The sequence below is a fragment of the Tyto alba genome, unplaced genomic scaffold (assembly GCF_018691265.1).
Source record: "Tyto alba isolate M040663 unplaced genomic scaffold, T.alba_DEE_v4.0 Super-Scaffold_23, whole genome shotgun sequence".
NCBI lineage: Eukaryota > Metazoa > Chordata > Aves > Strigiformes > Tytonidae > Tyto > Tyto alba.
In genome coordinates, this window is record NW_024881297.1 from 8402239 (window position 1) to 8427905 (window position 25667).

The window sequence follows — 25667 nt, forward strand, 5'->3', positions numbered from 1 at the left end:
TATGTTTGTTTTAGTAACAGAAGCCCATGTAAAAGTCAATAACAAAAGGCAGCATAGTTAAGAACAGGGTATGTCTGTTTATTAGGAATAACACTATTTAAAAAATGAAAACACATTAGATAGGAATAAAAAGCACCTCTTTTTCTTCTTTAATGTGTAACTGTAAGTAAACATAATTTTTTCTTTATAAGACCTCAATCTGCTTATGTTAGGTCATTAGCAAATTTCCAAAATGTATGTATCCTTGAACATGAGAGAGAGAATCCAGGAGAGATTCTGCCTTATATAGAGGTGCAGTGAGCATTCTGCTTTCTTCTGTTGGGTGCAACAGGGCCTCTTCTGAAAATGGAGGCAAGATGCGCCACTGTTCCAATGTCTGGCAGAGAGTAAGGTTAAGAACCAACAAATATAACTGTACACTATAGTATCTAGACATATTTAACAGCAGTAGATGGTAGGAGTCAGTGTGTTTTCTCAGTTATTTTTCAACGAATCATGTTTCTTTGTTGTGTCTCAAAGAAAGCAATCAGGCTTGGTCCAAAGACTGAGACTACATTCAGTTCTTGGTCAAAATGTGAGGTTTATTTATTTTGAGGTATTCCTAGATTTGAGAGCACTTGAAATATTAATATCAAGTGAGTTTGGGTTTTTTTAAGAATAGCTTGTAGCACTTGTTGTTATAACAACCACTCTGGGTCAAAAACCAGGTGATCATACCTTTGGAACGAAGAAAACCAAAAACTTCCTTCCTTCAATTTGGACCCTTTTTTGAACGATCTCTGACTTGAAAACCAGAAGTGATTTATTTTTTCGTCTTGACTCTTGTAGTCTCATCCATTGTTTTTGTTTGCAGGAATTTTTCTATCTCTTCTTTCCCAACACCCCCCCCCCCCCCCCCCCCCCCCCCATTTGAAGATGAATTTTTAATTGGTGAATTAATACCTAATTCTGCTCTCTGAAAAGAGGTACTGCAAAGAAAATATATTCTGGAATTTCTGGATATTAAAGCTTTTCAGCTTGTTCTTCCTTAGTGCTTTGTAGCCATATGAAAACCATGGTGAGTAGTGTAAATTTGTGGTCTCACAGCTACATCTAGCATAGCTTAGTTTGGAGTTACTCTTTCCCTTGGTGTTTACCCACAGGAGAGGGAATCCAGTATGTAATCATGATTCTCTGTTAATTTTGAAGTATGAAATAATTACAAAATTTCAATTAATTTGTTTACTAAATTAAAAGTCAGAGGGTATTTGAATATGCCTTGTCTGTGCTTTATTCTGTAGCTCAAGCTTAGTTAACTGTTCACAGTGCAGTGTAACACACTAGAATCACCTCATCCTTAGAAGCAGTTGTCAGAAAAATATGGGCCTGCCTGGTAGAATGTATTAGCCCAATACATTGTCTCCATTTTATTATGAAGCTGCTGGGGAAGCTGTGATATACAGCACTGTCATTACAGATCTATTGTTAGAAGGGCTCTACAGTCTTCTGTGTGCTGCCATTAATTTATAGCAGTAAACAATATGTAGCCCTCCAACTGCAGCAAAGCAGAATCTTTTAATGAGGTGGATGTTATTACCACAATAAATCAGTGCATTCGTGTAATGTATAATTCAATGTGTGTATTCCCACTGTAACTTCTCTGAGTAAGCTGATAGTGTATCATTGTCAGTGCACAGCTCCACAGTTCTTTTTTTTTTCCCTAAGCTTTCTTTCATTTGGGGACTTTTTTTATTTGCTTGCAAATAAATGTGACATGTCTTGATAGTTGTCCTGTTGCAGGCTTCAGAAACCAACTGTAACAATAACAGCCAAATCAATACTGTGGATTCTGGCTATATGGATCTCTGCATGATGCCTTTTTTTTTTTTTTTTTTTTTTTTTTTAAAAAAAGGGAATGAAATCAATTCTAATTGGGTTTAGCTTTATATTCAAGGAATGTAATTCTATAACTATTGATTTGGGCTATACTCATTTGAAAAGTAATAAAAATAGGGGCAGATAAAGACAATACATAAAATCTTACAAAACCATACAGCACAACACTGTTTCTATTTTTAATTTCTATAATTTGTCTACCAATGACCTCCCTTCTTCTTTTTTCCCTCAAGCATACCAGAGTCTTTAGGGAAAATCAGTACAGATGGAGATTCCAAAATGGTTCTTGCAACAAAGAGACTTCTTGGAGTCAGTTTCATTCTTCCCTGGAATAAATTTACTAAATCAGATAAAAATCCTTTTATACAGGAACCACTACTTTTAAAGGATTATATTTCAAATTAGTGAACTGCAAAAATAGTAATTAACCTAAGATGTTTTCTTTATCCTACTGCAATGTGAAAATCGCTTTAAGTAAAAAATATAAGATTAGATCTTAGGTCATTCATAGATCTAATCTATCCTAGAAGAGAAAATACTTTGAAGCTTGTATGTCAAATTTCATGTGACCTGCAAAGAATTAGTTATTTAAATAGTAATAATTGGAGTAGCAGACACAGTTTTTTACTTGAACTATGCTTGAATTAATGACTAGGTTACTGATACTTTTGTTAAAGCACTTTTAAAGTTTTTCTTTACCTTGTAGTGTATTCTTAAGTATATTTATTCTTGCAGAACAGAAAGAAGAAAATATTTTTGCATGTTTATTCTGAATTTATACTTGAATGCATCCATTATCAGTACAGACATGCATCATTTACATTAATAACGTACAGACAGTGTGCTCCATATGTATGCAAAATTGTATTGCATATGTTTTGCATGTATATACAAAGACATTTTAGACCTCTTACAGCATTTTACATGTGGAATGGCCAAATTCACTTTTGGGTTTCACAGGGATTTATGTGACATATACTAATTTTTTCAAATCCTTTATGTAAGAGGCTGCTGAAGAAATGCACAGCTATAGATAAGAAAATATTATATTTCTTACTTTTAAATAAATCCTTGGGTGTTTATGTCCTAGGTATGTGCTGAAAAAAGAATAACAATGTTGGTGAAAGTGTGATAGGCAGTTTTAGTCACACATATGTTATCTGTTTCTTTTGTATAAATGTTTTTATATGGAAATTCTGCTATTTTATTTGTCTATTTCACAGTTTCAAGTTTTATCCATTAAGTAAAACTTGTCTTGGGATAGTAAATAGAAAGCTTAGAAAGAAGAATAGTAATGTAAAATTCCAAACACACTGCTAATATTCTTCCACCCTATCAGTCACTATTTTTTCCATCCAAAATGTTCAAAGAAGTTTCTCGTTGTTGCTTACCATTTGCTTAATAGTGTGTTCAGCATGCACACGTATCCACAGGCACACAAGTTAACGACTCTTTGTCCATGATATTCCACTGTGAAGTGGTTTTTAGTCATTGACTTGAATCAGCAGTAAATAGAAATGAAGCCTATATGAATGCAGAAGAGACTTCTTCCCAACCAGCCTTGTGCATGCATATGTAATCCTGGTTTGAAATACAGAGATCTGTTTAGGTGCTTACAGAATCCAACGTCTGTTTTTGCAAAACACCAAGCCCAGTCTTCTCCATGCATGCTGATAATTCTGGTTACCAGAAAGAGCAAGGGGAACGTGATATGATTACAGGTCACGTTAACTTCATTTACTTAATGTATTTATTTTTACAAACCTTGTAGCCTATTGGAGCTTTGAACCCAAAGAGAGCCGCGTTCTTTGCTGAGAGATATGAATCATGGGAAGATGATCAGGTTCCAAAATTTCACTATGGCACACATTATTCAACTGCAAGTTTTGCACTCACATGGTTATTAAGAATTGTAAGTATATCTTTAAAAAATGCTTTTCCTTTAAATGATAATGAAAGTAACAAATAGCTAGAAATGAATAAACTAAAACTCAGTGGCAGAGGAGAATACTGAAATTTTCTAGTAATTGTAATCAGTAGCGTAGGATAAATGCATTCCAAAGTTGGAACAGAAGGTATTAATTTTTATGGTACAGTACTTTCAAATCAGTAAATGTTTTTCTCCTTAAAAATTGCTTTTTAGTGTACATTCTTATACTACTTTAAACGTGGTTAACTTTCCTTCCTTGCATATTTTTTGACTGGACCATGTACTGAACATTTATGGTTCTTAATGAAGGTATTTAAATTTCATCTCCCCAATGAGTGTAAATTAGTTGGTTTCTGATGATGGTGAAATTCTGTGATGTAAACAATTAATTTTTAAAACTCTACTGCAATTTATATGGAAGTAACTTTTGAGATGCTACGTATTGATAATATATTGGTTAAACAATGCATTTTTCCATAAAATTGAAAGGCGATTTATCTCCTAGAAAGTAATTTCTTTGGGAAAGCATTAGCAGCACATCATTAATTAAAGCTTGTTAGAATCTACAAGCATACATAAATCCTTGAAGTAATTTATAGCACTTAGCTAATTTCAAGCAATTATCCACTAATATGTGCTTAAGTGTTCTTTAACTAAGAGGAGGCTTTTAAATCTTTCAAACATTTTTCTTTTCTAAATAATAAATTACATATTAAACAATAACAACCATAAAGATATTGATATTGAATGCTACCATTTATATTAAGAGATTACTGTGAACAAAATAAAATGCATGTGTTATTTTTGTTACGTGCTAGTTTAAAAAATATCTAAAGTAAAAATATTGAGCTTTTTCATGTTTTCAAGAGCAATTTGTGTCACAACTGACTGTAGCTTCTGTAGCCTGTAAATATTTTCTTTTGTTTTTATTTGCTTTTCTTCATCTGAACATATATGCTTGGAGTAGGAATAAAAAGCATTTATTGAACAAATAAGCATCAGTTTGTATTTCTCATTTTTGGATAATAGAATTAACCCATTGCAATTAATCTTGTGTCTGCCAGAAGAATAGCATCATTAATAACCAAACCCCCAAAGACTAATAAATCCCTTTTTTCCCTGAAAATCCTAAAGAAATACACTGCTGTTTTTAATTAATCTTTTTGTATGTATTTAGGAACCCTTTACAACACTTTTCCTGAATCTACAAGGTGGAAAGTTTGATCACGCAGATAGAACTTTTTCATCTATTTCAAGAGCATGGCGCAATAGTCAGCGTGACACTTCTGATATCAAGGTAAAAACTTTCCTGGAAGGTGTTAACCTATTTTATACTGCATCTGTCTTGATTGTAACGGTGATCATAGGTTATGAAAAAAGGAAGGAAGAAGAATGGAAGCTATCCTACCATTTGGGAAAAGTTGGAAAGGAGATGACACATGGGTTTACTTCTATTACAATATTTCAGTGAATTATTTTGTAACACTTTAGCAAGCATTTTTAGCCCAGAGACTGAAATAAGGCAAAATTGGCCTTTGTTATACAGGTATGTGTTCCACTGACCTCTTGTTCCTCTGCACAAGTTATAAGCCTTTGAAAAGTCAGGAGAAAATGGTATAGATTTTTAACCACTAAGTTTCATAAATACTCTCTGTTCATGCTTCTGCCCCACTCATATAAGAACGTCGCAGTTAATATCCGTATTACTTTATGTAATTTTGGCTCTAGACATCCAACCTCATTTTGGGGCAATTTCTGCAGTTGCCTATTTCATTGTCAAACTATGTTCTGTGACAAACATGATGAGGAGGCTGTGCTAATTTGGGTGCAGAAGGGGCAAAACCTAGTCTTGTAATGAGGAATAAGTAGATAGGGGATAAATTGCTGAGGGAGATCTGGAAGCAGTCTCCAGAAAGACTATATGCTGGGTAGAGAAACAAAGGTCTACAGAAAGCCAGTGTCCTAGGATGCTAAGATGAAACACAGAATTTGACATGATATTGAACCTATTCTAGTAGGGGCACTGAGCCTGGAAACTGGTGAGTGAACAAGAAGTAGGTAGGAATAGAAGATAAATTAATCATTGTATAGAAGGAGACCTAGAATTAAGTGGGTCAAGAAGCTAGGGCAGGAGGACATAGGTCAGAGGTGTAGGTAGGTAGTCATTGAATGAGGTAGACAAATAGAGTCTGTGATCTGAGAAGTATTTTGAACTGGGGAAGAGAACAAGAGAGATACAGATGCTGGCAGTGGTGGGAAAGCTTTGTTGACCTCAGATCTAAGGAGTAATATCAGAGTAGTTTTTTTAATGGAAGGATGGAAAAGTATAGTGTGAAGAAAATCAGAGGCTAACTCAAAAATGTCATTCAACTAGCAAGAGACATAAGTAACATGAAATCATTCTATAACTATGTTCATAGTGAAGAGACAGTTAAGGGAAGAGTTGGTCTGCAGATTAATGGAACAAGAAAAATGTCATCTGATAGTGCTGAAAAAGTAATGTCTTTCTTGCATCCATGAGTCCTTACCAAAAGAGTCAATGGCAATCAGTGACTAGTGGAATTAATGCCACTTATAAAAAGATACCATGTCAAATTGGGAAAAAACAGTATAGAAAATACAACACATTAGATTTTTTCAAATGACTGGTCATTATGAGCTTCGTTCTCTTGTACCTACAAGACTGTCAGGTAAAATTTCAGAGTGCATTTTTTTTTTTTTTTGAGAAATGGAGGAGAAGGAAAGTAGCAGTGGTGGACAAATGAAGTGTTTAGTTTTTTAAAAGGAAGAAAAATAGAGTCAAGAATTATAAGGTGAGTTTAACTACAATTCACAGAAAAATACTTACACAAATAACCAGACTATGTTTAAGTACCCGGAAGATAACAAGGAGACAAGCAAATGAAACACATATTTATGAAAAGAGATGATGTCAAAGCAATCACAGTTTCTGATGAGAAAAGGTAACAGACCTTATGAACAGAGAAGCAGCAGATGGTGATCTTAGTTTTTGACGTCTCATGAGCAAGCTTGGAAAACTTGGTCTAAAAGAATCCACTCTATTTGGAGAATAGTTACCAGTGGCTCATTATTAAAATTGAAAGATGTATTGTGTGGAATTCTTCTTGATAATAAGAGGTTAGGCCTCAATTTCCATTAATATTGGATTGGAAGGTACTGGAAGTACAGTAGAATTGGAAGCATTTCTTGCAGAAGGAAAAAATTATTTGAGATAAGTATTGAAGTTTATTAGGGAAAAGTGAGAATTGTAATTTTCATGGAGATTCTCATACAGTTAGGTACAAATATAACACAAGGAACAATTTGCAGTGTAAAAAAAAGATGTAGAATTGTAGTATATCACCAGTGCATGTGAATTATCAATATTGTGGTATAATAAAATGTGAGTAACATTTTGTAGAAGGTACATCAGCAGGACATAGTATAACTTTCAAAATGTATGCAGTAAATCTTCAGCTTTGCCCAGATTTTATAAGGTCTTATCTGGAATATTACATCCATCGTTGTGGCCTAGTTGAAGAGAATCTCCACTAGAAGAATGTTAATACTGTCCGGTCTTGAAAATAAAAAGCAATAAAAGATTGAGTAGCTATGCTTGGTTTTCTTCTAAAGAAGAGAAGATTGAGGAGGGACTTAAGAGTCTTCTATTACATAGGGACTACTGCAAGAAAGCAAGGAGAAATCTCTGCTGCCCATGATGGATTGAATAAGGACTAATGGGCTTAAGTATCAGGGAGATTTTCATTAGATGTGAAAGTAACCTTTCTAACAGAACAAGTAAAACTGATGGATGAATGCTTCCCTGGCAATTAGTGTAGTGAGGGTTTTTCAGAAATGCTTAGATATCTTTTGGAAGTTATCTATGTGCAAGCTCGTACTGCCTTCAAAGGCGTCCCTACTGTTATGGATAGCCTCTTGAAGTTGCTTGCAGTTTTCTGAGTCTGTGAACCACCATGAATTACATTATACCAAGTATTAAGATTGGCTAGAGGAGTCTGTTTATCAGACTGGATGAGCAGCCAGGAAGTGGGATGAGATAGTATTTCCATAGGACATGTTGAAAGAATTAGGAAAAAAAAAAGTTTGAAAATGCACAGAACCATCTTTGTTGGAAATACTTGTATCCCAAATATTTCACTACGACTGTGAAAACTAAGTTTCCTGATACTTGATGTTCTGTTCTACCTTGCAAGTGTTTGTGAAATGTATGGCTAAAGTGTCCCATATGCCTCTAGAAGTTTTCTGCATGCAGAATTGCAGTGTGTTAGTTTACTACTGCTTGAATGTGTTCAGCTGACACGTGCATCAAAGACTCTGAATACAGTAGATTATTATGTGGTCCTGTTGTTAATAGTAACATCATACTGTATACATGCTTGTAAATAGAATTATTTACTAACTAATTAAGAAAATTAAATTAGATGTTGCTGTCATGATGAAATTAATGACAGAAGTCTTACTTAAATGGTATGTTTTGTGTTACTGTTTTCATATGTGGAGAATTTTGGGGGTTTTGATCATGGGTCAGTTTACATGACACCAGGCCTGCTGGCAACAGACAGAGTACACCTGCCTCAAAGCGGGAAAAGGATCTTTGCACAGGAGTTAGCAGGGCTCATTGAAAGAGCTTTAAACTAGATTTGAAGGGGGAAAGGAGTAAAACCAGACTGACTAGAGATAAGCCTCGGGACAGCACGCCAAGGTTTGAGGGACAGTGTGCTAGCGAGGTCCTTCAGTCTGTTGTCTCAGTGGAGGTAGGGGATGGAGATCCATGTGGCAGCAAAGACGCAAGGGTTATTGATGTGTTAGAAACCACAGAAGTGCCTGAGAATGGTCACATAGAAATTTTGGCTTCTCCCCCCAAAAAGGTGGCGGGATTAATAGCCCAACTGCAGTGCACCTACACACATGCACACAGCATGGGCAGCAAACAGGAGCTGGGAGCCATCGTGCATCAGGAAAGCTGTGGCATAGTTGCCATCACAGGAACATGGTGGGATGACTCACACAGCTGGAGCGCTGCAGTGGGTGGCTAGGAACTCTTCAGAAGGGACAGGCAAGGAAGGAGAGGTGGTGGAGTAGCCCTGTCTGTTAGGGAGTGTTTTGATTGTCTAGAGCTTAATGATGGTGATGATAGGGTTGAGTGTTTATGGGTAAGAATCAGAGGGAAGGCCAACAAGGCAGATATCATGGTGGGAGTCTATTATAGACCACCCAAACAGGATAAAGAGGCAAACAAAATATTCTATAAGCAGCTGGGAGCAGTGCACATCATCTTGTATGGTTAATGTACTGGAAATACTTGATGTTAGCAAAACAAACTTTTAAAAAACAATAGATAGTCTTATATTCTTTTGATTGTTTCCAGAACTTGGAAAGTGCTGCCTACTGGCAAGAGCTAGTGTGATTTTCTTGAAGTCTGCAATTTGCAAACACTAATACATTAATGATTATTCAAAGGTTATTAAAAAGCCTTTGACATCTAATTTATTCGTACTTTTCTAATATCAACATGTTTTGGAACTGTCTTAATTTGGTCCAAGATTTTGTCCAAAACAATGTGATTTTCCTCTTAGCTCCATGTGTGTAAAAATGTATTGTGAGAGCACAGCTCATGCCTGTCTGAAGACTCAGCAGTTTCATGGAAAATGAAGATTTTATCTCATGTAATTTTAAAGAAAATTAGGCACATGAGCAAGGCTTTACTTATGTTCACAAAATGTTTAAGAAGAAATGTATTTTCTTGGATTCTCACTTAAGAGATGTTGTCATGTGGTTATTACATATTTTTAAACTAACATCTTCTGTATGCCTTTATAATACAACTCTGACTGAATGCAACTGGCATATTGGAAAAGATGTCTTGTTTTGAGAACGATTTTTATTGTTACATTTACGTGGAAATTATGCAGAGCTGAGATGAAAAATAATAATAACAAGCAAATAATAAGAGCATTCAAGTAAAAAATGGCCTTCCAGAAAGTCTTTGTACAGAGATCTCTACATCATGTTGTAACCTTTCACCTCCACGGGAAACAGTTTTCTATCTTTAACAAAACTATAAGATACATTCTCAATGTTGTATTTGCAGTGGGCCAGTCAGTTTGACTGAGTGATGAAACATTTAAATGCATTACAATAATTAGGAATTTCCCTCCTTATTTCATAGGTAGGCTACTCTTTACTGTTCTGTCTAGTATTTCTTAGCAGATTCCTTAACTCAGTTCTTCAGTCTTTTTTCCTTCCCTTTGCAGTGTTTCAGGTGGGGTTGATATATTGCTTTTTGGGCTGAATAATTAGTATTTTTAAACTTGAAAAGATCTACTCCTGTTAAGGTATTATTATTATTTTCTTTGTGATCTGTTTGAGATTGAGCAATATGTAATTAAGAAAAATGTCTTACTGTATGATTTAGCTATTAAACTGCATATTTAGAAATGTTTGTTTTGCTGTGGATAAGTATTCTGACAAAAATAATTGGCTAAGTTCAAACTTCATTTGAAATATGAATCCATTTCTTTGTTTCAACTTTGAATTTTTCTTCTGTGCTTGTTCTGAAGCAGCTGACTCTTTCAAAGATGAATGCAATTCTAGGTGTGATGAGGAGTCTGCCAGTTAAGTGCAAAAACACTGGGCCCTTTTAAAGATAACATAGCTTGTTTGTGTTCGACCATAGATTCACTCTGGGAGTAGCCTTATGAACAAGAAAATTATTTTAGCTATAAAAGATGTCTCTAAGTGAGATGTGGGGAACAAAAATTATTGCAGAGGAGTCACTAATTAAGGAATTGAGATAGATTGAATGACTTGAGGGAGAAATCTCTTGAAAATGTAGGTATAGGTGGACATGGAAATGAGTTTGCTATAGTATTTGTACATACCATCCAATCTGTGGCAAACACACGGTAAAACCCATTTATTTCTTGACAACTGAAACGGTTTTCATCTTTTCCTAGTGTTTCTGATGGGCTGAGAACATAAATGTGGTCAGCTATTGTAGCTGAATAAGTATTATTAGGGGTTTTTTACCATAAGATCTCAGGATTCCTGTTGATACTTCTACAACTGATGAAAACCTAGAAGTTTAAATGCGTTGATTTATAGAAATACAAAGGATTTGTGAAGTCACTTTTAAGACCTTGACAATGAATGGTATTGTATCTTCATGCATGGGGAGTAGGGTGCAGAAAGGAAAAAGAGGAGGTTATTCCTATTCCAGCTGAAAAAATTGTGAATTTTTAGAACCATTTAGCAGACTGCAGGAAGAGATTTCTCCTTGCTTCTCATGTGAGGGGAGTGAATGTAGGAGAAGGAGGGCTAACATGAGCTAGCTTTGGAATCAACTCCTGTTGGCTAGTATTAGTTCAACAGAAAAAGCTAAAGCATATGTGTGGTCACAACCAATCTCTGCCAATATCCTGTGAAAGCATTGGATTGATGATCAAAGCAGGAAACTAATGCTGCACTGTAGTATAACCTTTGGTTGAACTTTTCAAATTTTGATTTCAAGAGGTGATATGTTGCATAAAATTTAATTTCCTCATTCTCCCCTATCCATTTAAGCCATGCAAATTAAAAATCCTTTGTAAGTTTGCTAGTGTCTCACTACCACTCTGGCATTGTTATTTACTAATTAACTCAGCACTGTTGCCTCTAGATGATTAACTATGTGTTTTTAAGTTAAATCTGCACCGAAGAATATGAAATGTGTTTCAGTTGTGTGAGAGTACCACTTATTAGCTTTAAAGTACTAGACTGGCATGACCATTAACTCATTTAGTTACCTCTTAATTTACATTATTAGGGCAAACAATCCTGGTTAGTTTTGTTAATACTGTATAAAAACCCACATGGATAGCCTGGCAGTGTTAGTAGAAAAATAGTTTGGTTCAGTGCTTGGAGTAAGTTCCGAATACAGAAGTTAAGACTGTCTGTTCTTTTGCGTTGCTGTTTTACTTTTAATGAATGAGTAGATTTGCACATACTTGGTCAGAAGCAGTTGTTATTTTTGGTTTCAGGGCTAACCTGTTGTGATAGTTATCATTATATTTATAACAGTATAACAATTGTTACTCACGTTGCTCTTTGAATGTATTTCGTCTTTTCCAAGTGTAATACTTTGCTGATTGTTTTTTTTTTTTTTTTTTTTTTTTTGGTGTTTTTTTTTTTTGTTGTTGTTTTGTTTTGTTTTTTTTTTAATACTATATGTACTTTTTCTAGATCGTTTCAAATTCTCATGCTGTTTTCCAAACAGCTATGTTGGCTTTTTAGTCTCATCTGGAATTTTGTTATTGCACCTTCTATACCTGGTCATTAATGAGATTATTGACTGGTATTGGGAGCAGGACAGACCCCATTACCATGTCCTCCCAGTTTGACAGTGAGCTAGTGGTAATTGCTCTTGGAATATGGATTTCCAGCTTGGGTACTCCCATATTATTGTAACCTAATCTAATCTCCATTTCTCTACTTTGTTTATGAGAATGTCATGGGAGGCTGAGGCAGTCTCAGAGGTCTTTCTCAAAAGTGAAGCAACATCTTGCCTCTCTTTCCTTCACCATCCACTACTGCAGTTACCTTTTGAAAAGAAAATTAGATTGGCTTAATTTGATTCATTTTTTACCATTTTTAACCAAGTTATGGTCACTAGTATAGAGTCATGTTCTGTTGTTCACACCTTTCCCTCTATTGCTTTGTGTTTGTTCCTTTTTCATGTGCTTATGGGTTTGGGTTTTATTGGTGCATTTGATTAGTTTTGTTCCAGAGGAGATCCTAGAAGACCCTAAACTCACAGAAAACATTAGTAAACTCCAAATACACTGTTTCAGATTGTTCCATCATAAAATGGGTACTAATTTATGAAAGTCTGTCTTGTGATGTGACACACATCAGTGACAGATACTGTAAGTCTGGTGTGATGGTATTGAACATTGAATATCTGAATTCATATCTCATACAGGTGTGGCAAGTTATCACCTTTATCTTGCCCTAAGATTCTCTTAGTATATAACAGCTTCATTTTTAGGTACAGGAATGCTGTTTCATCAAGTTAACTATATTATTGACACTCATTAGTGTCACATTGTTTTGGACAATTTTTCTTTAAATCAACCTTTGTGTTTAAAGTCTGTATTGTAACAGTATTAAACAATGTCTGATGTAATGTTGTCGAGGGCTTCTAGGAGTGCATTAGTGTTATTGAGTGGGTATCTGGTGTATATAAACACTAGTGAGATTGGAATATAATGGGTTTGGCCAAGATTCTTCAGGAGTGCCCTTGGAGGGGACAGCTTGAGAAGCAGGAGAATGCTGAAAAGACATAATGATTTCATTATGAATAGGATACCGAGATTAAGAACTAAACTATAATTTAAGTGATAATCATGAGTCTAAAATGTTTCTCAAACTGTAGACTATAGTGAACAAAGATATTCAAAAGTAGCCCTCTGTCTTCTGAATTATCCTCCGTTTTCTAATTCTTTGCCTCTAAGTCATCTCTATGCTAATGACTGAAGTTGATCCTGGACAAAAATGTTTTTGATACATATAGCCAGCCTATGCAAACTGACATTGCCAGCTTTGAACTAGAGTTAGCCTGTGCTGAACCAAGGATTCTGCTGGCTATAGGACATTCAAAAATCTATTTGAAGCTATCATAATGTTGTTATGTACTGTTCTTCAGATATTGTGAATTGTTCTTAAAAGGAATAAAGAAAACGTTGGCTACGGGTATATAATATTTAACATGATTTGTTGAGTTTTCATGCCATGACTTATTAATTAGACAGTGGCATTAAAATATAGCTAATGCATTTGATTAGCATTATTGAAATACATTGAAGTAAAGGAATGGTTACGTTAAAGTCAAAACAAAATTAAATAATTTAATACATTGATCACATTGGACAGATGCTCAGATAATTATATCGTGCACATGTATTCAGTGGGGATTTTTGTATTCAATATGGATTTTTATTTTCAAGCATGAGATTCTTCAAGTCTTCAAGAAGACTTGAGAATCTGGACTCCGTCATTGAATTTCATGGACAATAACGTGGGCATTGGGAAAATTCTGTTTACCTAATAATACATCAGGTTTTGTATGTTTTGAAAAGGTTATTAATAGTTGTAATGTTCTATAAAGGAAAAAAAATCCTCTGCAAATATTGAAACAGATGATGCTTTGGCTCCTATGGATTGGCTTCTTGCAATTGATTGATTCGTTTGTCAAAAAAGCTATAAGCCTCAAATTAAGAATTTCTCAGTGATGGGGTATTTGTTGTGGTGCCCTCTCCATGTAGCTTCTGTGGACACTACTAAAATATGACCTTGCGCTGAACTTACTGGGGCCCCCAAGACACATACATGTAAAGGCTCTACTCGCCTGCTTATTGTTTTATAAACTTGTACGAATTTAGTTATTTTTATAGCCTGCTGTAAAATTCAGCTAAAATAGACCAAGAAACTTAAAATGTTTTTGGAGGAAATGGAGGTGGTTGTAGATAGGCCAATGAGCACATGTGAGCAGCAGGATTGAATATGACTGATTGAAAGGCATGTTAAGCAATTTGTTTAAACTTTGGTACTAAAGGCAAGAAACTCTAGAGTTCCAAGCTGCTGGAACATTCAGAAAACGGAGGATGACAAATTCAATGACTTTCTTTAAAATATATATATTTTTAAAAAAGTTGAAGCTCTGCAAAATGGCAACTCATGCTTATTGAAACAGGCTGCCTGACATAAGCATGCCTAAGACACCCTGTAACCTGATAAGCTTTTCTACATATGCTTTGCATTGTTTTATACTTCCCCATGTAATAGATGGGAGTTTCAAAAGTTAAAAGGAATAAAATTGCTGCCAAACTGGCAATGTTACCTTTGTATGGGAGAAATTTCATGTTGTATTTGTAGCAAGGTCAGAGATGTCAAAGAGCAATGACTCTAGCAAAATTCAGAAGCAGGTACACAGTAATTCAGATTTTTAACTTTAAACTCTATGTCTGGTATAGCAAAACTTTTAACATATTCTGGATGCGGATATTTGGTTTTCACGAAAGATTTGTTTTTCTGTAAAATCGTGCCAAGATCCATAACAGGAAAATACTTCTCTGAGTAAAAAAAAAAAAAAAAATTCTAAATTCAGCCCAATCCCTGTATGGTAATCTGTGGGAATTGCAGTAGTTAAAAATGCAGACATCTGGGTGTATGGATCAAAATGTTCCATCTAATATCTGTGGTCTACTTCTTTTAGACCCAGCCATAATTGTATTGAAAATGAAACAAATACTTTTAATATCTGCTCCAAACTTTTTATGTAGCTGTTGAAATAATAAGCTTCAAGTAAGTTATGGATGAGTTTGCTGAAGTCCAAAGGAGAATGATGAAAGGTCTAGAAAATGAGACCAGTGATATAAAGTTGAAAGTTTTAGGTTGTTTACTTTGGAGAAAAGAGGCACAAGGACAGAAACGTGAAATGCTTTGGCGGTGTCCGCTGTAATACTTTTAGCCTGCTGGGGATTGTGGCTGGCAGGCACAGTGTACTTCATTCCATGGAATCATAGAACAGAACCAGGCTGAAGGGACCTTGGAAGATCATCTGGTCCCACTTTCCACGGGAAAGGGAGCCTAGATGAGATTATCTAGCACCTTGTCCAATCCCGTCTTGAAAACCTTCAGTGATGGGGACTTTACCAGGTGCCTGGGGAGGTTTTTCCAGTGAACAATAATTCTCACTGTAAAGAATTTCTTTCTTATATCGAGATGAATTCTGCTGTATACTCATTTCCTGCCGCAGTGTGCTGCCACGCCAGCCTTGGCGCTGAAGTGCGTGCTGTCTGTCCTTGGTGCATGCAGGAGGGGAATAGTGGTCAGAAAGTGCCCGTGGGAATGGATCTCACTGTCTCTGAGGCAAAAGCTGCTCCTACACATTGATATGTGTTAAAAGGGACAACTGCTGCTTGTATTCACTCTGAATATGGGAAGAAATGGGCTCCAGCTGCAGCAAAAGCAGAATAAATGTTAGGAAGGCCTTCTAGCGGTGTGAGCAGATGAACACTAGAAATTCATAGGATCCCCATCCTTGAAAATTTTGAAAGAACTAGGCAGAGAAACATCTTTCAAGAATACTTGCTTATAATTGTCTGTGAGTGGAAAAGTGCACAAGATGACCTTTCAAGGTTTCATCTAGACCTTTTTATGATTCAGTATAGTCCTTTTCGTTCCCAGTTAATTTTAAAAAATGAAGGAAAGGAATGTAGTTATATATACAACTTTTTTCCTCTTTGACTGTCAAATTAACCTGAACTACAGATTACATAGTATATAAATATGAATAAATATGAAGATTATTGCATTGAAGTGTGATGAAAAATGAAATTTGAATTAATTTAATATATTAGTATATATTTTTTTGAATGCCATTTATGTCCCCTAACAGAGGAAATAAAGTGTGGCAATATGAATAAAAACCTAGACTTCTAATATGCATTTTTATTATTCTGTTTGACAGGTTATATATAGGCTTAATATTGCTTAATGTGATTGTCAAATAATTTAGCTTGAAAATCTGGGATCTTATAAATGTTTTAATATGTTTAGGGAGTCTGTGTTGGTGTTTCTAGACACCTTTGCAGATCATATAACTCTGCTTCAAAAAGCATCTGTCTATTATTTTCCAAACAAAAGAAAATAATAAAATAACATTTCATTACATTAAAGAAACAAAATATCATGTGTGGATTTTTTATGCGTGGTGGCAAACATGAAAATAAATTACCAGTGTTAAACTGACATTCTGTTGATATTACTTGTTTGTAAAAAAATTTTTTTTAGTGAAGTTTCCTTAGGAATGATTGTTTCCATATGGTAGAGGGCAATTTTTGTTAGAGAAAAATTGTGGTTTAATTATATGCAGAATTCTATAAGCATTTTAATAAGAATCCTGATATGGCAAGTTTTATCTTTAATTTTTTAAAAAACATATATACCACTATAAATGCTGTGTATTAGATTCATGTTGATATTCACCGTGAGCTCCTTCATTGGTTGTAATGAAAACAAAAACAAGGCAGAAGGAGTAAAGGATTGCTTATCATAAGGATGTCTGTCTCTACCCTATAGAACTGGTGAATTCTAACAGAGGAATTTCTGAAACTAATTTTCGACACAATTGTGCTAAAGCAAGAGCTTCAACAAAACACACAGATGTTTTCATTTTTCCATTAAATCATGTAAACAAAAGAAATGTGAGACAATTTTACCATTTCTGTGCATGTGCTGAGTGTTTAAAATTTCGTAAGGAATTTAGTAGAATTAGAAAAAGTATGAAGGCAACCCAAATGTTTAGTTAGAAGGGAAGACCTCCAGAGGGAATGAATCTAAATTGACTAGAATCCTTTATGTTGCAAATAGAGACCACTGAGGAAGAATGTGATGGTATAGATCTGTAGGATCCAGAAAGTCATATAGAAGAGTGAATAAGGAATTAATATTTACTGTTTTTCACAATATGGATACTGGAACTGTTAGGAAGCAGTTTCAGAATACCCAAAGGAAAAACCTCTGTAGATGAAACTCCAGTGTGGAACCCATGATTAATGATTTTAAAAATCAGAAGCACAGATTAGTTCAAAACCATTTAACTGTAAGGAGCTGAGAGAATATCCGTGGAAAGACTGTATTTGCCCTGTGTTAATCTTCCCGTCCTTGTCACTGTTCTGGGTGAGATACTAATTGGTTCTTCAGTCTGGCCCCTCATGGCTGGTCCTGCGTCTTCATGTGGTATTTGTGTGAAACCACGAGTAACTCCTTCCCCCCCTCAAAAAGAAGCAAAAAAGTTAATTTATCTTTTTAACATTCTCAGGTGTCCAGAAAGTTCAATTATTAATGGAGTTACACACGTGAGTCAGCATCTGCTGTCTTCATGTCAATCTATGCATGTGATGTGAATACTTTAAGAAAAAAGGAGAAGACCCCACAAATAGAGATGAGAAGGACTGCAGTTACCAAATACGTGAAGAATATTTGTAATGTTCATAAAAACTAAATATTTCCTTATCAGGTTTATTTGCTGGTTTTAGGAAAAGCTGTTGTCCTTTTACTAATGTAATTTTCATAAAGACATTGAAAATTGGCACTAAATACTGCTCAATTAGAACGCCCCAGTGTATCTGTTTGCACTTCCTTTTCCCATGTGTAAATGCTAGCACATGGTCAAGAAAAGAAAACCAGATAATAAAGAAGCTCCTTTTGCAAAAATGTGTCATTGTGGTGACAGTGAAAAACTTTGGGAAAATTCATTTCTGGAATAATGAAATAACATTTTAGGAAAATTTTCTTATAGTCAAAATAACAGAAGTTACTGATAATTTTTAAGTTTCCAGGCAGCATATTGTTTCTGTGTCATCTAATGAAAACAACGTGTGTTCTAGAAAGCCAAATGTTTTCTGATCTTGAAAGAAACTAATGAATAGCTGTACATATGTATATACGTATAAAAAATAAAAACATCAGTAACATATGTAATGAGCTTATGTTTTAAGTATTCAGAACGATGGTATGGTTTCATATCTGTGGTGCATGCTGCTGTTGAATTAATAGTCCAGTGTCTCTGCTTTTTTTTTTGTTAGTTTCTGTCTGTGATGATAAAAACTACAGAGACTTCAGTGTTTAAAGTACTTTCTTTTTTACAAACGTTTATTCTTGCTACATTCTTCTTCTTTCATTTATCCAATTAAATAGTTTCAAATCTCTTTTTATCACATACTCGTCAAGCATTTGGTACAGAAGCATGTCTTTACCCTGCTTAGTTAATTAAGGTGACTGTAAACAAAAAGATGTACAATTCAAAGCCAAGTAGTGTTTCACACAAGGATGGAGGTGATAATAGCTTAATTCCTGCTTGATCTTTCCTGTCTTTGCCCTGGCTACTTCGGATTGACCTTGTCCTCAATCAGATGACCTCCCTATTGCACTCAGCCATTTGGAAAGCTGCTCATGCCATAGCTGGCCCAGAGGGGCTATCTGGGAGACCACTGATCCATTGACCCATGTCAAGACTGGGTTTCAGATCTGATCTACTGAGCTTCTGACGTAGCTACATACTACACCCACTGTAGACAAAGCCAGTGGGGCAGTCTGATTTTTTTTTTTTTTTTTTTTTCCTACTTCTTAAGCGGCATGCAGTTTACACTTGCTGTATGGAAGACCAATTTTACACCAGTCATTTGCTATGAAATACGCTTCCTGAAGCAATTACATCTATCGATCTTTTCTTTACAAAGGAAGTATATTTTCTAATTTAGTGGCTCAGTTTTTCTAAATCCATCAAATTGCCAGGTTTATTGGGTGTATTTAAGTGTCAACATCAAGTTCCGCAGAAAAAATTAAAAAGCACCTTTGAAATATATTAAGGGCAGAAATAGATACCTTATGTCTTAATAGGCTTTTTCTATTAAGGGTTATGCTAGGACTTTGCAGTCATTTGTAGAGGTGTGTAAATAAGGTTCTAATCACATTAACTTAGATATGTTTATGTATATCCTAGTGTATATTTTACAAAATAACTGACAACTTACAAAGTTGCATGTCTGTTTGCAAAACAGGGAAACACTCCACTTATGCAGGAGAAAATTTTTATGGTTTTGAGCTTAATTTTGCTTCCTAGACTGTTGTGTTCAATTCTGCACTAGAATGTACCATTTTCTGCTTTAAAAAGTTATTTGTTTAGCCATTAGTATGACTTTGTTCTACTCATAAGACTTGGAAATTACAACTCCTTTGCTGTATGTGTTTGCATTTTTTCCTCAACTGTGTTTAGTGTTAAAGGCTGCCTCCCAGTCCTGTTCAGCACAGGCCTATAGAGCACACTTCTCAAAAGTGGTGATGATCCTGGCAAGGAATTTAGCTCATACACAGGCCTTGTAACCATGTGAAATTAATTCCTTTTTTGTGTGTGAGTGGTTTTTTTGTTTGTTTGTTTGTTTGGTTTTTTTTTTTTTTTTTTTTTTTGGTTTTGTTTTTTTTCTGAAAAAGCGGTGTAACTCCAGGTATTTTAGAGCTTCCAAAAAAATTATTTCTGGGCATTGAAGGATCTTAGATAACAACCTAAACATTAAGTTCTTAGACCCTTTATGTTAGAGAGAATAAGAATATAACTGGGTTTTACACCTTCATGATAAATATATATGGTGCTGCTTTCACCAAATCTATAGGCTGCCATTTGTGCATTAGCACTTTGTAATGTGGATTGTATTAAAATGTAAAGAAAGCCATTTTCCCCAACTGCTTAACATCCTTGATTGTCTGTTGCTTTCTGGTAAATATTATTTGTCCCATGTGATGTTCATTACTTTAGTTTTTAAAGTTTCTCTGTGCATAATATGCAATCTAAACCAATGTTCTGACCTTTTGGTTTTATAGCCTGTTGTGTCTTAGTTCTCTGTAATGTTAAAAGTATGATAAAGATTTATCATATCTAAAGGTTTAAATTTTAGAAAGTATGACAGAGGAGATTTCCTCTTTCTAGGAGGGAGAGGGATGTTTGTGGGGGGATTTTTTATATTCTCTTTGCCTAATGCCATTCTAATAATTATTTTTTTAACATGACAAAGTGCACTCTCTGACAGAACTTATAACATGGCATTGTTTTTCATTTATCTACAGGAATTGATTCCTGAATTCTATTACCTCCCAGAGATATTTGTCAACAGCAACAATTACAATCTGGGAGTGATGGATGATGGGACAGTTGTGTCTGATGTTGAACTTCCACCATGGGCCAAAACCCCAGAAGAATTTGTTCGCATAAACAGACTGGTAAGATGGCTATCTTCTATCGTCTGTCAAGTAACATTTGTCTTGCAAGATTCCTCTGAAATAGTTTGGATATTTGCTTGCAATATATAGCTATTTATGATTTACATAGGACTATGGCTGAAATAATATGAAGAAATGTTAGATTTACAGGTTTAGGAACTAAAAAAGGTGTATAGTATTTCTTATTCTTTAGAATTGCTCAAAAAGTTTGAGTGTGTTCTAAATACATGGGAATTCTTGCCCAATTTATATGTCAGCTCTTGTGGTTCTAAAGAGCTAATAAAATCATTACTTTACAGATTACTTGAAAAAGTTTGTTTAATCATGTAAATATTTGTCATTCTGATTACTTAAATATAGTTTTAGGGGTTCTTAATTTTAGTATCACTTTAACTCCAAAGATCACTGAAAGAAGGTTGCATTTTAAATCTTCCACCACCTCTTCCACTTCTTCCATTAAATTGATGGGTTTCAGGTCATTTTTTACAAGAAAATAAAACTGAATTCTCCTTTGCCTGCTTCATTCCCCAAACCTGTATCACTGTTCTCTTCCCTGTTTTGGAAAATCCTGTTAGCAGTGCCTGTCTTCACTGTGCCCTCTGGGCAGTGTAGTGCATTAGAGAATAGCTGTTACAGTACCTTCTCAAAGGTATTACATTAGGCTCTTCTCAAAATGAAAGTATTCTGCATCAGTGGCACTCTAAAATAAATAAATCAGAGAAGTCTTTTTAATTAGTCTTGAAAAATGAGTCTGCAGCTTTCATGTAGTAGCTAGCTGGGAAGTAGTGAATTAAGGCACAGAAACTCTCAAAAACTTTTCAGACACCAGGCTTAGACTTGATAACGTCCTGATATTCCTAAATTAGAAAACGGGAATTTAAAAAGTTCTGTTGTTGGCAGAACATCAGACCTCATACTCATAAAATTGCAGAACAGTCACATCAGAAGAAACCTGTGATTTGTAAGTTCTCAGAAGGCTCCACACTGCACTGTTACTGGTGACATGATACCATGGTCTTCAGAAATGTTATTTGGCCTGGATTTCTGCAGGCAGTTGCAGGGTGCACCATAATAAGCACAAATTACATTAGGTGAATTTAGTGTTTTGTTTCATATAGAAGTATGTGCAACTTTTATTTAAATGAGGTATGAGATACACTAACATTTAGCAGGACTACTTGGCAAACCATATTCAAATGCAACTTTTGATCTTAGATCTGTGCTGATAGGTAATAGGTTAGGGAGGTAGCCTGACACCTTTTTGAGCTTGGTGTGTGTTGGTGATTCAGGATAACTTGAGAAATTAAAAGCTGTGTTCTTAAGCAGACTTGCCAAAGGCAGCCTGTGGCCTTGATCTCTCACGGCTGTGGTATTTTGGCGTTTGCATAAAATATAGTTCTCATTCTATTAGTTACAGATCTGGCTTTCCCCACTGTGAAGTTATTCTCCATCTCCTGTTTTCTCCTCTTGTAAGATTTTAGGTGTTAATTTTCTTTTCTTCCTTTCTAACCTTGGTGCCAGGTTTTTCTCATCTTCACCTCTGTGCACGCTCTGACCTTCCCTTCTCTCATCCTTCCACCATTTCCCAAAGCCTTTGCTGCTAACGTCTGCCTTTCTTGCGGCTCTCTCTGATATCTCTCACTTGTGCTGTATTCTCAGGATGAAGTGCTTCATCAGCAGGAAGGAAGCAGCTGCTTTTCAATTATTACTGTTAAACTTTGTTTAATTACTGTTAAACAAAATGTAAAATCCCTTTAAAGTCTTTTCTAAGAGAGAGTAATGATCTTATTCCATATTCCAAATGTATTTTTTTTCTTTTTATGTACAATCTACAATAAGATCATATTTAATTTTTTTGTTAAATCCTGAAAAAAAACATTTCAGAGCAATCTAGAATGAGGGAAGCCCTTGTTACATATCCAAAACTTTCATTTCAAGAAAAAGTATGGTGAAAGCAGCAATAAATTAGCTTTTGTATATTTGAATGATGAAGATTAAAATTCCTTTGTAATTTCCTTAATTTCACTCAGTATTTCATATGAAACTGCAAAATCATATTTATTATCTAAATAATAATTTTTCCTACTATCTAAATAATAAAATGTTTCCTTCTCATATACTTTTTCCCTAAAATAACTAATCGTTAGTGATTGTGACTTTTGAAACTATTTTAATCAAAAAGTCTTTGCTAGTAATCTGCTTGGCTTCATAACTTCTGCTGCGAAAGTAGACCTTGCAGTACCACTTGTTAAATGGCGTATAGAGAGAACATGCAGAAGTTGCCATAAGTTAGAGTTTTTCAAGACAAAGAACTCCTACAGAAACATGCAATTTTCAAGTATTGCATAACTGGACAGAACAGAATTTTTTTAATGCTTAAGTTAATTACAAAAGTAAGAAATCATTGACCAAGTGACAGTATATTAAAGTGTCTCAAACATCATCCTGTTTAGTGACGCTGTAGGTCCCTGATACTGTTGCTATAACTCAGATATCAAGTTTTGGTCAGTCTGGTAGCATTAAATTTAAACCTCTGTGCCAGTGAATGATGTTAACTGCTTCTGTGTAACATAGTTAACCTTATCATGGTGGTAGTGGCCCTGTTAGGGCTGGTATGGATGATACCCTCTGTAATCTGCTGGTTTTGCAGTGGAATAAAACTGAGAAAATGACATGCAAATATTAAATTGCTTTTTTCTTGTTAATACTTAGTGGACTGGATGCCATTGGAATCAAATCAGCATACTTTTCTTTTTAAGTAGAATAGGTGTGTTTAGGAAGAATGCTTAAAGCTCAGTGCCTCACAAATACTATCAAGAAAAGCTTGCTAAAATGTAGCATGAGCTGATTAATTCAGTTAACATTTCCTTACTGCTTCCTGGTTCAGACAAAATAGTGATTATAGTATTTTAAGTGCTCATTTTGTAAGCTATCACACGGAGATATTTTTTCCTGTTGCATTTCAGTTTGCCTCCTTAAGTCCACAGATCTTATACAATGATTTGAGCTCATGAAATGCATACTACTTTGATCTGTGACCTTTATGTGGTGCTAATCGGGTTCCTGATATCATTATACCTTGCTCATTAATCATATTTCCTGCAGCCCGTCAGCCAGCCAGACAGCCCAAGCCCCTGTTTGCAGCCTTGTGTTGGCAGGTTTCTGCTTTTCCAGATTATTACAGTGTGATACTTTGGCTTCTCATAACCAGACCCACATCAAGCTGTGTGCCACAATTAAAGTCAGATGGTCCTCAGGTTGAACGGGGATATACTGTTGCAGCTGTCTGTCTTTCTGGAACAGACTAGTGTGAGGAACAGATGATAGGTAGGACAGTGCATAATAACAGCTTGTACAGTACTGGGTCAGTAGCAGGGGTTCAGAACATTAATTGACAGGCTGATAGCTGATTTAAAAGTGATTCCCAACCTATTTTTTAATTCTATAAAGTATGTATTTTAATTGAAATAGATCATTGCATGTCCTCTGTGTTTGCTCTGAGAGCAAAAGCAGAATGGTGTATGATTAAAACTGGGTTTTGATTGATGGAATGTCATGATGAGCTAAATGATAGCATCAGGATGTCATTCTATGCAATACAAAGAAGTGTAAAATGCATGTATTGCTTCTGCATATAGTTGGTACTTTGTGTTAGTTTGTGATAGCACAATATTTTATAATAGCACGAATCAATGGGAGGGTATGTGGATATTTTTCTCTAAGACAGTCTACAGTTTGGTGAAAAAGTGACTGTGTTTTTAGCATTCTGAAACCTTATTATATACCTCTGAAGCTCTGTATTATATTTAGTGCCATAGAATAACTGCTAAGATATCTGAAAATATTTCTCAGTTTACACAGATGCAATTGACAGTAATTGTATTATTCTTTAATTCCATCATTTTATATATATATGTGTGTGTGTGGTATGTGTGTAATAAGAATTATAGCATTAGTTTAATGAAAGTAATAAAACCCACAAACTTTCAAATGAGATAAAATTACAATTCCTCCCCCCAACAAAACAGAAAAAATCCCAAATGCAACATACTATTGCATCCTCACTTTATTATTTCAAAGTTCTGATATCTTTAGGGCATTAGAATGTGAGCAAAGGGAAGAATGCTGACTTGATCTGATATCGAATAAAAAGAAACCACCCCAAAAATGTTTGGTTCTCCAGTGCTTCTGAGAGACCTATAGGAAAAAGAAAGGGGAAATAAACTGGGAAGGGAAGCGTATAAAGAGCTAGATGTTGTTTGGAAACAGAAATCTTAAAAACAATAGCAGTAATTTCCAGACACTGGAATAGACATATCCTTTTAAACTTAGATTTTTCTGAGGTCTTTTGTTGGCTTCACAATCTTAGTTATGTTAGCTGCCCTCCTTTAGATTAGTTTCCTGTTTTAGAAATATAAATTCCCGTGTTGGAGTTAGTGATAATTGCCCCATTAAAGCTGATAGATATTTTAAATGCCCTTCTTATCATGCATCACAAAGTAGACATTCACAAAGACCAGGTGCAAACCAACGAAGTCCCATGCTTCCCACTGATAGTTGGGAATAGCTTAAATTCCCAGTAAGGCAGTTTTGTTTGTTCTAAATAGTAAAGTGTTCTATTTTGTCCTGTTATTGAAGGTTGGATGTCTGAATAGGTAAGAAATAATTTAACGCTATTAATAAACTGATAATAATTAAATTTCACACAGTTTTGATGAGCCTTAGCTTTTTGAGAATTAGATTGCTTCAATGGTAATAAAGTTGTTGAGGTCTGTCAAGACAGCCTTCCACAATATATCTCAATTTAAGTATTTTAGTGCTTTATTTCAGAGTTAGTCCTCACATGATTAGTGATTTATCCGTTTGATTCAATGCTGGTGAAAATGCAAGACAAATTAGAAAAGGGATGAGATTACTGTGCTGGATTGAAAGTTTTGAAATCCAATTTTCAAATAATTGAAAATGTAGTGATTGGAAGCTAGGGTGCTTTCTGAAACAAATGAAATAGTTGAATACATAGAAGTAT

General features: G+C 35.0%; 1 protein-coding gene across 4 annotated transcripts in view; it reads left to right on the forward strand.

The window, feature by feature from the left end:
- Positions 1–25667, forward strand: part of LRBA (LPS responsive beige-like anchor protein) — a 415639-nt gene that overhangs the window by 297151 nt on the left and 92821 nt on the right. For all 4 annotated transcript variants that reach the window (XM_042796732.1, XM_042796735.1, XM_042796733.1 and 1 more), the window contains 3 exons: positions 3647–3787; positions 4983–5102; positions 20489–20641. In XM_042796732.1, the coding sequence (XP_042652666.1) occupies positions 3647–3787; positions 4983–5102; positions 20489–20641 (414 nt within the window). The remainder of the gene's footprint in view (positions 1–3646; positions 3788–4982; positions 5103–20488; positions 20642–25667) is intronic.